This window comes from Camarhynchus parvulus, chromosome 1A (assembly GCF_901933205.1).
Source record: "Camarhynchus parvulus chromosome 1A, STF_HiC, whole genome shotgun sequence".
NCBI classification, from domain to species: Eukaryota; Metazoa; Chordata; class Aves; order Passeriformes; family Thraupidae; genus Camarhynchus; species Camarhynchus parvulus.
The window spans coordinates 67,260,193-67,275,138 of NC_044586.1; the positions used below are offsets into that span (position 1 = coordinate 67,260,193).

Sequence of the window (14,946 nt, forward strand, 5' to 3'; positions counted from 1 at the left end):
TTGATGGACTCAATGGTCTTAAAGGTCTTTTCCAACCTTAACAATTTTATAAATCCAGGAACTGGTGCAGGATCAAACCTCAGTGGGTTTCTCTTGATCTCTTTTCCAATCACCCACCCACGTGGGGCCAGGGAAGGAGCATTTGGTAATTAAAACCCCTCAGCCCCCTGAGCCCCTCATCTCCACAGGGCATTCCTCAAACTTCTCAGCTCACCTTTGTTTAAGCGAACCTAAACAAAAAAACCCTTGAGGCATCCCTTGAGCCCCTCAGGGAACCCCCTCAGACCCAGAGCCCCTCTGACCCACCTCAGCTCCATGGAGCATCCACTGAGACCCACAGCCCCTCTGAGCCCCTCAGGCCACCTCAGCTCCATGGGGCATCCTCTGAGTCCCTCAAAACATCCCCTCAGACCCACAGCCCCTGTGAACCCCTCAGCTCCATGGCGCATCCTCTGAGTCCCTCAGGGCATCCCCTCAGACCCACAGCCCCTGTGAACCCCTCAGCTCCATGGCGCATCCTCTGAGTCCCTCAGAACATCCCCTCAGACCCACAGCCCCTGTGAACCCCTCAGCTCCATGGCGCATCCTCTGAGTCCCTCAGGGCATCCCCTCAGACCCACAGCCCCTCTGAGCCCCTCAGGCCGCCTCAGCTCCATGGGACATCCTCTGAGTCCCTCAGGGCATCCCCTCAGCCCCTCTGAGCATCCCCTGAACACCTCAGGGCCTCTCATCCCCGAGGGGCAGCGTCTGAAGCCCTCGGTCCCACAGAGCAGCCCCTCAGCCACCCCCGAGCCCCCTCAGACCGTCCCCACCCCCGCCGGCGCGGCCCCTTCAATAGCGCGGCCCCTTTAAGAGCTTGGCCCCGCCCCCCGCGGTCGCTGCCGGGGCCGCTGCTGACAACAAGATGGCGGCGGCGGCGGGTCCGGCGGGTGCTGAGAGTCGTGTGTTGGGCTATAGCCTGCACCGCTGGAGCAGCTTCTCCTCCACCTACCTACCCGAGTGAGTGCCGGGCTCGGCGGCGCGCCTGGAACGCGCTCCGGGCTCGGGTCTGGGGGTGGCCGGGCGGCTGGGCCTGTGTGCGGCCTGCGCGGGCCCCGCGCTGAGGCCCGCGCGGGGAGGCCGCGGTGGGGGCAGTGGGACCGGAGCTGTGTGTGAGCGGCGTTCTGTGTGTGAGGGGGTTCTGTGCAGGAGATTTTAGGGGGCCATGTGTGACCAGGGTCTCTACAGGAGAGTTTGGGGTTGGCTGTGTGTAAGAGGGTTCTTTACAGCGGGGTTTGGGGGGCTGCGTTTGACGGAGACCTGTACTGCGGGATTTGGGGGGGTTTGTGGGGCAGGAGGTGCTCAGCAGGGCTGGAGGTGCAGGGACAGGGCACCATCACTTGGGGCTGTGTTTGGAGCACTGGTTCATGAAGAGATTTGGAAGGAGTTGTGTGGAGCAGAGGGTCTGGGCTTGCCGGTTTTAGGGTGATGAGTTAAATAGGGAGGGCCTGGAGAGTTAGGTTTGGGGGTAGCTTTAGGACGAGATATGAGCAAAGAAAAGTTGCAGCTAAAGAGGAGAAGCTGAGCCTAGATTTGGGGGAAGAACAGGTGCCTGTGTGGGAGAGGCTGGTAAGTTACTGGGTGAAACGAGGAGAAGGATCAGTGCCCCACCTGCCCTGCCTCTGTCAGGTGCTTGTGGGCTCTGTGTTTTTTGGCAGCTGGGCGTCCTGTCCTGCCCCTGACCTCTGGCATGCTGGGCTGTGTCCCCTGCTTTGTGTGGCTTTAGGGGAAAGGGGTCACCTGCTGCTCTCATCGCTTGCCTCTAGGAATTTGGGGGTTGGCAGGACCTGTTAGAGCCATCGGTTTGTGCTGCTGTACCAAGTGATCCCATCCTCTGTTGACATCCAGCTGCAGCCTGTGGAATCCCTCATGTCGCTGACAGTCAAGTTTGGAGTGACCAGAGCGTGGTATAGGTGTGATGTTTTTGGTACACCTTTGGGATAAGCCGTCCTTGGTGCTGGAATTTGGGAGGACTGCTGGGGTCACAGCACAACGAGGTCATTATGGGCTGTCCAGACTCATCCCATCATCGATTGTGTTGCGTTTGCTGACCTTTGATTGATGTATCCTCAACTCACCCGCTAGCAACAAGTGACAGAGTTGCCTTAGTTGTTAATTATTAATATCCTCAATTATCTCCACTTTGCAAAATGAAATAAACCTCTAAATCCAGGTTTTTAACTGAACTCTGAATCGTTTTGTTTCTTCTGTATATTTTCTGTGTTAGATGTGAAAAAGAGCTGCTTTCTTCTCTAATTGGTAATCTTTGGTGGTAATGAAACCTTTCCTTTTAAACAGCTTGCCCTTAGGGTGCCTCTTTCAGGTCTCTGATGAGCTTGTAGTTATTTCTACTGCCATTTCTGGCTTTTAAAATCTTGTTAAGGTGTTGGTCCCTGAGGAGAGGGTGACAGTCCATTATTGATGTCAGTGATGCTATACAAACACAGAGTATTGTCTTTGTCCTTGATATTCCTTCCCAAGGCTCCCATTAGTCCCTTTTGCTACAGACTGATGTCAGGAATTAAGTTTCACGTGGCATCTGCAGTGCTGCCCAAAGTCCTTAATGCCTTCCCTGATACAAATTCCTGTTCCTGTAGCTGGGATGGTATTTTACAAACGTGTGACCTTGCATTTGGCTGGTTTTAAGATGTTGTTTAAAAGTGCTTGTCATCAATGAAAACAATTTTATTATCTGCTTTTAAGCACTGTAATCCCAGCAATGGGCTTGTGTGCTGACCTTGGTCTGAGGGATTCTGGTCTTGCTATGGAAGTTTTGGTTTTTGCTTGCTTACTTTTTATTCCCATGGCCTGGGAGAGAGCTGGAATACAGTCTGAATTGGAAAGGAGAAGCTTTGACCTGTGATTTAAGATCAGCCTCTCAAAAAGAGAAAGTTTAATAAGAAATGTATAGGAGGGTGGGATTTTGGGGATGGACTGAAGATGGAAATCTTGAAAATTACTGGGACAAGACCATAACACCCTGTGGGATTACCATGCACACACAGCTAAAGGTTCTCTTAGTATTTAATATGCAGAACAAAATGATGCTTGTCTGGAAGAACTTGATCTTAGAGGATGTTTTCCATCCTGCATGATTCTGTGACATTGGGAATTCTGGTTATGCTGTAGTTTAAATAAATTTACTGGCATAGCTGGAAAGAAACCACTTTAACCTTTAAGGAGAAAAGAGGCTCTGCCCTTGGGTGTGTAGGAGTGAATATACAACTTATTAAATATTATTGATTGTTGTTGGGAGTTGTGGTATTGCAGGCAAAGTGCTCAGGGAGGAGCAGCAGAGGAGTTAAGCATGATTTAAGCACATGTCTTAAGTAGTTGTATGGTTTTAAATGTAAAACAAAGTTCTGGAATGTAAAGCTTTCATCACTGCTGACCAGGGAGGAAATTAGATGTCTAGTGACATCTCACCTGCTTATGTGATGCTGAACTGACATTGAAACTTTTCAGAACGCTGAAATCATCTGATAACCTCTCTTTTAATTAAAAAAGCCTGAACAAAGCCAAACAAAAAGTGTTTTTGAAAGGCCTTTCTGGTCATGCTCTAGTTGAGGAACAGTAGTCTATTGGACAGCACTCATTTTCTTTCAGTGACAGAGAAGCTTCCTTTGCTCAGTGCCAGTGTCTTTCCTCTTGCATTTGCTGGTGGTGCTGGAGGATTAGTTAGTGCTGGATCCAGTTTCTGGCAGTTTTACCAGTGCTGCAGCTACCTGCATGTTTGCAAGGACCTTTCCAGACATTAAGTGAGGACTGTCTTAATGAAAATAAATACTTCTCCTGTTTTCCAAGTCACTGGAGTTGTTTATTGGTTTGTACCTGCAAGAAGACTGACTTGGATATTTATTTTAGAAACTGTGGGTAGAAATCAAAGAATTGGTCTGGTAATAGTGCCTGGCTCAGTCTATGTTGTAGGGGAGGTTGTGCCTTTGGGAAGAGAATTGATCCAGGAGGAAATTTGGTGTTGAAACATCTGATCTTTCCAGAGATCCTCTGCCTGTGCTGAAGCACCAGTTCAGCATTAAGAGGCTTCAGCTTATCCAACCTGGAAAATGATCAGCCCAGCCCATTGCCTGAGACTGCTCTGTCAGATCCATTCCTTGCCTCTCCAGGGTTCCTCCCTGGAGGAATGGAGCCCCAGGGGAGGAATGGAGCCCCAGGGGAGGAATGGAGCCCCAGGGGAGGCTGCTCCCTGACGCCTCACATGGGGCTGGCCTTGCCCCAGCACCTGCTGTGGCTTCCCTCCAGTGACACAAGCAAGTGATGGTGTCTTTAGACATGCACAGAGCCAGGGAGATGGACTCAATCCTCTCCCTTCTCCGCCCTCCCGCAAGAAGTGATGAGCTCAGTCACTTTGGTTCTTTCTGGATAAGGAGGGAATAAGGAGTTGTAGAAGGTAATGCAGGCCTTGCTCTAATTTGGGTTTTTGGTTTTTTTTTCCTTTGGTAAGGAATAGAACCAGAAGCTCTTGCTCTTCACTGAGAGGAGCACTTCATATCCTGACTTTTTTAGTGGCTTGTTTTTGTACCTGCTCCAGTTTGAACTTCTCCTGAGGTGAATGAGAGGTGAAGTGCTGTGCTCTGTATGATGGCAGCTTTGTATCCTTTTTTATTGCCAGATTACTGCATCCTGGGGCTGTGGGTTCTAGTGGCTGCATCAGCCTCATGACTGATGGCATTTTGTATTTAATAATGCACTCAGGTCCTTCTGTCACTGTTTTATATGGCTGAAATCCCACTTCAGAGACTACTAACAAGAGCTTTTTGCTGTGTTCCTCTATTCACATAATTCAGTGAGGAATGTTCATCCTGTTTCTGTTGCTCAAATTTTCAGTGCTTCAAGTTTTCCTGCATGGAATCTCTGTAGAGGAAGATCATTTCTATGTTTGACTCTAGGATTTTTAATTAGTGTTTTGTTTATTTCTTGTGCTAAGGTTGTTATTAAGAATATAAATTAAGATTGGTTTCTTAGCTGATAATTAAATACCATTAACAACCTCTCAGTTGGTGTCACTTTTTCACTGCAACTCACTTTTATCTATTTAATGATCAACTTCAGTTAATTCCAGTCTTCTCCAGTTTGATGCCTTGAGTGGTGTCATATGTTGAAGGCTGAATAACTCTTGTCCCTTTCCTAGGAAGTATCCTGGAGCAGGGAAGGATCTTGTTATTAAAATACACTCAAAATAAGTTTTTTTTTTCCATCAGTTTTCTGTATTTCCATCAAACTAGGGGAAGAAAACTTAGTGAAAGATACTTTGATAGTAAAATATGAGTGACTCATAGGCTTTTAAAGTGAGAATGCAAATTTAACTTTTGCTTTCTAGTTATGAGGATGTAACAGCAAGTTCCTGGCCAAGCTAAAATGTACTGCTGTAGTGGTCTACTCTGAAAGAAGTGTACTCTAATGTTTTCAAATCTTGCAAAACCTTATCCAGAAGGTGAAGAGAACACATGCAGCAAACTTTTTGGGGGTAAAGTTCATAAGGATTAAAAACAACAGACCTAAACAAACAAACAAAAAGCCCCAGGTGAAAAATAACCTGAATTCCAGCTCCTGTGCTCGCTGAGATTTTTGTAACAGGAAAAAACATGTTTGTGGCCAGTGAAATGGGGTTCTCAGTTTCTCCTCCAACCACATGAAACTGGTGACTCAGATCTGTACCATAGAGGTTCATAAATCTCCTTGTAGATGCATCCAGCTCTTGAAGCATCTCCTGTTCAAGCTAGGAGCAGTCATGACTAATGAAAAGGTTTATTTTTAATATTATGTTCCCTTTACAAGGCAAGGATACCTTCTGCTGAGGTCTAAGCAGTTTAAAGCCATCTAAACCAGACCCAAATGGTGGAAGAATTGTAGAACTGTGACTTTGGAGGGTTTTTGCACTAATAATAACCATTAATGTACTTTTTTCAGCTTAAGTTATCAGCATTTCTAGCTTTCCTTCAGTATTTTGACATAGCCAATTCACTTTCGTTGCTGTAGTTGCTTTGCCTTTAGGTTGGGGGAGGCACAGGGGTTGGCTCTGTAACTACTGATGAATTTCAATATTGATCAATACTTCCAACATTTCTTAAAATAAGCAGGGGATGCAGACCCTGGCTAAACAATGAGCTGCCCCACTCCTTGCCTCTCAGCTGAGCCCTCTGTACAGAAACGCTCTCGGTTCTGCTTTTCATCCTTTTCAGTGGCCAGTGGAAAATATTCTTCCCCCTCTGCCTGTTTGTGTGGACGTTCTGGATGTTTCTAGACAATCTCATGTTCTGACAGGCATTTTTCTTTTTGTTTACATCACTTCTGTAGCCTAGAATTTTTCTGTGAGTGCTGAAATTCAGTACTTACAGAGCAAAATATTTCTGTAGATAATAAAGTTGCCTACCCATTGAATGCATAACTATAAAATGCTTCTTTGGTGTCTGATAAAGTTAATTAGTGAGAAAGAAAAATGTCAGAGGTGGAGGGAGTGAAAAAAATCACAAAATTATGAAGTTATGAGGGATTATGAGTTATGATATCTCTTGCTCCCCAGGTAAAAGCACAAGTGCTGTAGTATCAGGACAAACCTCTTTAGGCTCCAGTTAAAATATAGATGTTATTTAAGAGATTAGACAGGTTTATTCACTGGCAGAAGGAGGAAGGTGAAATGCTAATTGCTCAGGTTCCCTGGTGTGCCCAACCTGGCAGAACCTGTAGTGCTCTGATGTTCAGCCTATTCTGGGATGGCATTTTACAGAACATTAAGAATGTAAAATTTTCATGGGAGGTGTTAACATCATCAGATTGTGGATCATTTGCTGTGTATGTTGCTGTATAGCCTGGGAGTTTAATAAAAGTTTTCCAGCCTTTAATTACTAATTACTGGTTTAAAGACTAACTAGTTATTAAAACAGAGTTTTCCTTGGGATAAATGTTATTGTTCAGGCATCACATACAGTCTGCTTGATTTTTTTTTCATGGCAAAGAATATGGTTTATAATTTTGTACATTCATTATGTTTTTATCAGATTACTGGTAGAATGGTCAGGTTTATCACCACCACCGATTTTGTGATCTGATCCTCGTTTTTTTGCTGAGATTAAGTGGCGTGGGTAGCACTGATTCCATCACTTACATAGATGGTGAGTTGTTCCAAAGCAAGCCAGTACTTGACTTTATTGCATGTTAATATAAACTTGTAAACTCAGATATGATTTTGCTTTTTTTGCCTGTTGAATTCTGTGGGAAGAGCGAGCTGTAAGTTCACTGAGCTATTGGAAGGGGAGGAGGAACACTGAAGATGTAGAGTGGTTTGTTGCTTTAGGTAGTTGCTATTTCAGTCATTACTTCCAACTCAGTGTGCATAATCCTTGAGAAATTATTTCCTGAATCAATTTAAATCAAGGAGCACAACCATTTATTTAAGTTGAGGACAGCAGCCTGCATGTCTGAATTTAAACTGCACGAGCAGTCTGGCTGATGGCACTTGCTCTTCCTTTGCTGGCACCTTGTGCTGTTCCTGGAAGAGGACAGGATCTTCATCATGGAGAAAAATTGTGCTCTGGTCGATTTGAATTTGGTGGTGTTTTCCTTGGTCTTCCCTGCCTTTCCTCCTGAGACTGGCTGGGTTCATAATGTCATGCTCAAGCTCTGGGAAGGTGCCTGGAAAAACATTGAAACTCTCTTTAGGACATGACCTGTATTTTTCTGGAATCTTTTTCTGTCAGTACATAGTTTAAACAGCATTTGGCTGTTATGGTAATTATATTTAAACAGTGATTTCCCAGCCTGTAATGCACTTGAAAGTTTTATTAGTAAAGAGATGCTCTTAACACAGAGTGTTAAATTTGAGGTAAAAATTTGGGTTAGGTAAATTGACCTGTGAATAAGGAATTGATGAATGAGTTCCCACTCCACTCTTCTGTGACAGTGTACTGTTGATAACTTTCAATTTTGTCTTCTAAAAATCCTAATTTCTACTACAGGGTTTGGAAACTGCCAAATATGAAAGTAATTTTGGCCTGGGAACTGCTATATCCTTTAGCATGAATTATGTATATTGATCCAAAATAAGGAATTATTCCCCAATGTAATCCAGGGTTAAATGTTTGACCTGTACTGCGTTTCTCCACATAACCAGCACTTAACAGGCTGAAACTTCCTTTTCTTCCCAGATCTGTATTTTGTCCTCTACATTCTCTGAGTTGCACTGTCAGTGAGAGAAGCTTAATTTTGAAAGGAAAACTCTGAAAGTTTTCCTGCCTGGAACCAGGAGGCATTTTCCATAGAGTTTTGGTGGAAAAATTTCCAAACCTGACATCAGTTTGGGCATGAGGGCGCTTGAGTCTGTTTTGTTGAACATAGTCTGCTTTAAATTCTTTTACAGGCATCAGTTTTTTGGGTGAACTTTTACTGGGTGTGAGGTTACAGTGCTGATGAGTATTAAAGATGTGTTTATGGCTTACATTTAGCAATGTATATCTTTACATATCATCACTCAGTCTGCTTTTGTGGCTTCCCCTGAGTGGAATTATTACAGATATAGTGGAATAAAAGAGCATCCTTGCACTGTTGTGAAATCATGGAAGGCCTTGATCTACTTCCTGGCCTTTGTTAAGTTTTTCCATATGTGCATTAGTCAAGCAGAAATACTCTACTGAGGTTGTGATGCTTCCAAAACACAGCACAGGGGATTTACATAGATGTGTGCTAGACATTGCTTTCCTCTAATCTACTTTAAAAGGATCTGTCCCATCCCAAGAAAATGCTTTTGGAAATGAGAAGTGAGCAGTGCTGAAGTGGGCTGCTCCACCAGAACTGTGGAAGATTTGGAAAGTCCAAGTTTTTGTGGTGATTGCTGGCTGTAGAAATCCCTATGTTCACACATCATCCAAACTATTTTCAAGCCAGATAGGAGATTTTCTCAAAATGAAAACTGAACGTTGTTATCCAGTGGTTGTGGGTGGTGATGTTTTAAATTCTGGAGGATTTTACTCCAGTATTTTATCTATTGGCTACAAAGTCCGTCAACTGAAGAGTGTAATCTCTTCATCTTTATCCTTGAGTCTTGAAGGGCAGAATTCATGCTATTCTTGGTCTTTTTATTAAGCCAGGGCTTTATTTCTACTCAGGGAGTTTTCTGGTATCTCACCTAAGCTTGGTTAAAAGGCAGGAATTCAGATATCCTTGTGAGCTCAAATGTCCTTACTGAGGATAATAATGTGTACAAGTGGACATGTGTAATGTATGTACAGGTAATAATATGTACCAGTGAACACAGAGTATGAGATGAGTAAAGGAAACTGCATCAGATGATCTTAAAATGATGAGTTCACTAATGTCACTGGCATTTTAAGTTATTTTCTTATTAAAAAACCAGACATTGATCAAAATATGTAAACAATATCTGTTTTAGTGATCTAACAATTCTTAAATTCAAACCCAGGGTTGGCGCAGAGAGAGAACAAACCTTGGTAATTTTTCAAGCTTAGAAGATTCTCAGCATCACTTAGCAGTGAAATTGCATCTAAACTATAATCCCTAAATGTTGGGACAATTAGGCTGGTAATCATCTGTGGTGCATGAAGTTACTGTGGGTAGCAACTTCAGTAAACAAGCCTGACTTTATTTTTTCTCCTGTTTGTTTTTCCTCTGTGCTAATACTGATATTCCCAGCCTGGAGCTGGGAGCTCTTGCCACCAAGGATTTGAATCGCACAGTGATACAGTCAAAAGTTTAATCTGTGATTTAGGGTTGTTGAGTGTCACTGGAATAGAAGTTATTTACTGGGCTCTGATAACTTGGAAATGACCTGAAGCTGTGCCAGGGGAGGGTTAGATGGGATATCAGGAAGGGATTCTTTACCAAAAGGATTCTTTACCAAAAGGGTTGTCCAGCCCTGGCTCAGCTGCCCAGAGCTGTGGTGGAGTCTCCATTCCTAGAGGGATTTTAAGGACATGTGGATGTGGTTTAGTGATGGCCTTGGCAATGCTGGTTTAATGGTTGGACTTGGTGATTTTAGGGCTTTCCCAACCCCAAGTGATTCTGTAACTTCCTGCACTACACTGCTGCAGTTTTAGTCACTATTTGTTACTATTTCATTCCTGTCGTGTCTGTAGGAAGAACTGATGAATCAAACAAGTCTTGTTTTAAAGTCTTAACTAGATGGGGGGAGTGATAAAAAAGTACTTCCTACCTTGCCTCACTGGAAATGTCTACAACAGGGTCATTTACCATTTAAGATTGGTCTGGCTGGGATGATTGGCAACTTAAAAAGCAAAAGCAAGTTTTCAATGAAAAAATTGAGAACCTGATTTTAATTGGGCTGTTTCTAGGCCAGAACTAAGTAATCCCAGGTTTGTTGTCCAGTGTGATCTGATGAATATATTTCTGTAAGGTTTCTGAATTCTTCAGTTTATTTTTGTAATGCTGTATTTACTAAGCTATTTTATTTTTTATAGAAATAGGTTTGTAATATACTGGATGACAGGGTGAGACATGAAGCAAAATTGAGCAGAAAGTTGGCCAATCTTGTGACAATATAATATTTAAAACTATGCTCCTGTGCATGTTCTATTCAAACTTTGTTTTGCTATGCAAGAGGTTAAGAAGTCCTATCTTGTAAAAAAGCAACCCCAAAACCCCCCACTTTTTTTCCAGAATAGATCTACATAATCACTTCCTGTTTTTACTGTGTTTCAATCAGGACATCTTCATGTCTTTACATCCTTCTGCCTCTCTGAGCAGAGAACTTCTCCAGTGAGAAGGAGAGAAACTGTAGCAGAACCTAAAAAGTGGTTTTTTACCTGCTTTAGGGGACAGCTATAGGTTCAAGAAGGTTTTCAAACATTGCAGCCAGGTGGTTCGAAACCAGCATGGCTTCTAGTGAGTTATGGGAGTTGCAGGAGGAAAAAAACCTGTATTTCTTTCCAGATCCATTGGGTTTTTAGGTGGTAAGTAATTTTTTTTCCCCTGTTTTTCTTGGTTAAGGCTGTGTGTACATTCCAGTGTCTAGGCTGGGCAGGATTATCTCCGTGGATGCTTTTTGCTGGCTGCTGTGAGGGTTCTGCATGTTTGGAATAGTTCGATCCACCACGTCTTCCAGTGGATTTAGTGGAAATTCTAGTGCATGTATTCCAGTTGCTGCATTCTTCCCAATCTCTTTTGGGATAGTTGTAGGAAAGAATCATCACGTGGACAACCCTGGAGCAAGTATTTAGTCCATTTCTAGCCAGTCTGTCTTTTCCTAGCACTCTGAGTGCCTTTTTGCAGTGTAATGGCGTGGTAGCTCTGTGGTTTTGAAGAAGAGAGTCTGAGTTCCAAGTCCTCTTAGTGAAGCCTGTGCCCTTTCCTGCGCAGCTGCTCTCCGAAGAGCCATATGAATGTGCCAAGCAAAAAGAGTGTTTGGGATTTGTTTATTCTTAAAGACTTGTTCCTAAAGTCACGGATTTCCCTAATAGCAGCTCCATGAAAATATTTAGGTTAGATGCAAGTTATAGCAGCCTCAAACCTAATTTGCAGCGTATTCTGCAAAGTCATCTTATTTCTCCCTTTCCCACTGGAGCAAAGGAAAACTCTCCCTTAGTGATTGTCGTGCCTGAACCCACAGAACTCTTTGCACAGAGAAGTCCCCAGGCATGGGGACATCTCTCTTATTTCAGCAGAGATCAGCCAACGGTTGGCACAAAGGATATGACAGCTTCTGGGTTGGTAAAAGGAAAAATTATCTCCTTCCAGCAGTTGTGGGAGCAGTGTCTGCCTGGGTAATGGAAAGAAACTTGCAGCGTGCTCTGCCAAGAGCTTTCTGCATGGAGCCATCCACTCTTTAGTGATGGGAATGCTTACAGTGAGGCTTAGCTCTGGGAGCTGTGCAGGCAGCCAGGTTAGGAAATAAGGCACACCAGGGCTGTCTCTGGAATTGCTTGTGGTGTTAATAAAAGGGTCCCTCCTGCTTTGCTTTTCAGAGCAGAGGTGCTAAAATTCTAAAAGCAGAGGGTCTAAAATTCTCAGCATCCAGAGTTCCAACATCACGTCATGTCATTTTTTCTTTCCAGTAGAAAGTGGGGATTGGGAGTTCACTCCAGTGGGAACCCCTTGTCCCAATCCAGCTGCTCATGTTTTAGTCTCAGTTTGTGCAGGTGCTGGTATGAGCTGAGCTGGAGAACTGCTCTGATGAAATAAGTTACTTATGCAAATCTTTATTATAGCTGCTGGTGTAGGGAGGGGGAGGATCCTTTGTGAGTGGGTGGGCTGGTCCCTTTGGCAGTGTTGTAAATTTGTGCTAGACTTGATCTTGTACCCACAGCTGATGATGGGAAGTGCTCTCAAGCCACGTTTAATGGGTTGCTTTTTTCACAGGAAAAGCTTGCGTAAAACCGTTGGTACGTGTGGTAGCTCGAGGGCTTACAAATACCTTTTTTAATGTCTTGTGAAAATTACATGGAAAGTCGTCGTGTTAATGGAATTTTCACTTCTAAAGTTTCTCAGATTTTAATCTAGGTGTCATATCTGCAAAGCCTCCCTCCGGGTACTGTGTAGGAGTTTTGTGATGTCCAGAAAAAAGGGCTTTACATGGAAAAAGGCATCTGCTGTTAGGACATGCATTTATTTGTTTCTTATTGCCTCACGGCTGCTGCAGTGCTTGAATTCCTCCAGGTCCATAAATTTTCCTAAACTGTTATGGCAAACTGGCTTTGTACACATGGACTTCTGTCTTCAATGTTTGTTTAATCTTAATAAATTAATAACCCTTGTATTTTAAACATTTCTAACTCCATTGATGCTGCTATCTTTATCTTTCACATTTCTTTTTAGCCTTAATTTTGTGTGAGTTGCCTGTCCCTTTTCTCTCACTCTGTGGAAGGGTTTTTATCTTGTCTAGCTGTGCTGATTGAGATCTTCCTTGGTTGTGGCAAAACTGATCTTTGACCTGGAGAAGCAAACAAATCTGCTTCTAAAAATATGATATTTGGGATCTGTCCCAGGTACAAAATGCCTCTTTCCAGCTGGGCATAATCTGACCATGCAGCAGTGCCAATTCCTGCGAGTGTTGCTCAGTGTATGAAGAGTTTATTGTCTAATGTTTAAACAAATGTAATGGAATCATAAATAAAATTTATTCTGTCGAGTAACTTGTCTTCTTGTGTTCCAGGATTAGGATAAAGTTCCATAAAGGAGAAAAGCCATACAGGATTATCTAGTTTTATCTGCCTTTGTATCCCTAAAGTATTTAATATAAGATACATATCTTTAAGTTTAGCATTTTTTTCTCTCCAGATGCTAAGAGGTATTAAGGATTTATTAAATACTGTCTTGCCTGTGGCATGGTACAGGAGACTGCAGGTGATTCTTCTCAAAAGCAAGTGTCTTGTGATTTCTAATGGTGACTTAGCTTTCAAACTGGCAGCTTTTATTAGAAATTTGTGTTTCAGTTCCCGAATTCTTCTCTTCACTTAGATTGGTTTGTTTTGTCCCAGTTGTTATTAAAGGCAGGGCCAGGTTTTCTCTTGTAATTGAGCCTCTTTGCAGTGCAGATGATGTTGTTAGCTGGATGTTGAATTACGTAGAGCCATGTTTTTTATGTTTGATGGGGTTGGAGCAGAGGGCAACACTGTTCCATTGCATTTTCCCAAGTGGGGATGGGTGAATAAAGCAGCCACAGACCTGGATGGCTGCTGGCATCGCTATGTTAATAAATGCTGTGCTATGATGGGAATCAGCTAGAGAGAGGGGGAACTTCAGTTTTATTCCTGCACTGTGTGAAAATCTGGAGGTGTTCTCCAAGCCTATGGATAGACACAGCCACTTGGCCAGCTCTCAAAAATGTTCAGATTTAAGAGGCCGCCCTGGTGTGGCTCCTGGCCACGTCCCTTGTCCCATCATGGGACTGCCTGGATACTGTTGCTGCTGTGGTGATTTTGGGCTGCCCAGTGTGGAAAGAGCCAGCTGATTTCTGTCTGGTAATGCTCAACCTCTGACTTAACCTCTTTCCCTTTGGAGCTTTCATTGGAGTGCTTTTTCCTCCAGCCCTTTGTAGTAATCCAGATGCTCGTGTTCTTTTCCTCCTACACAGCAGATGGAGATGGCAGAAGCCTTTTGATGACTGTTTCCTTCTTTTTACATAAGTTTTATGAGCTGACGAGTTCGTTAGTTGGAAGTGGTGAAGCTCACAAGCCCTGTCCAGCAGGTGGTGCATTGTCACCTTGCCAATAATTATATATATTTTAGGGATTTATAGGTTTTTTTTTAAGTTTAATCTGGGATGTGAGCTTTACTGCATGGTTATAGAAGAGAAAGCAGATGTGTCATGTAACTGTCATGATGAATCTGTTTCATTTTAGCTAAAAAAATAACTATTTTGAATTTATTAAATACCTAAGTATTGTACTATTTCAAAGTGAAGAAAGCAACTCAATTTTGCTGGTTGAAGACTTGAACTTCTACTTTTTTGTGTCTTGTTCTGGGCTTACAGCTCGTGAAAAATACTTGTTAAAATTTAGCATGGCTCTGGTGGTCATCTTTCTATGCTCCAGGAAAGTTTAAGTGGGTTAGCAGCCCTTTCTCTCCCTCCAGTATTGCCTATCTACTAAAGAAGGGGTTTTGGCTTACTAACCCTCCAACTGCTCATCATTTTCACCTTATTGAAAAGTTATTACCCTACTGAGTTGTATAAGCCCATTTTTTTCCACTTCATTACAGACTTAGGCCTATGTAAATTCATCTGTTTTACATTTATGTCACAATTTGAATTTTTTTTATTTCGCAACTTGGAGCTCTGTTTCACAACCACAAAGCTTGAAGGCGTATTTTGATGGGTCCTGTAAAATAGCAATTCAGAAAATCTTTAATAAAAAAGGGGGAAAACCCGAGTCTGTACCTAATGATTTATTAGTTGCATGAGAATGTTACTGATCTGAATGT

The 14,946-nt window shown here is 43.0% G+C and overlaps 1 protein-coding gene across 1 annotated transcript in view; it reads left to right on the plus strand.

Moving 5' to 3' along the window:
- The first annotated feature begins 886 nt into the window (after window positions 1-886).
- MKLN1 (muskelin 1) overlaps window positions 887-14,946 on the plus strand; it is a 94,546-nt gene continuing 80,486 nt past the window's right edge. Inside the window, exon 1 of the mRNA XM_030959350.1 lies at window positions 887-999. Within this exon, the coding sequence (XP_030815210.1) occupies window positions 905-999 (95 nt within the window). The 5' untranslated portion in view covers window positions 887-904. The remainder of the gene's footprint in view (window positions 1,000-14,946) is intronic.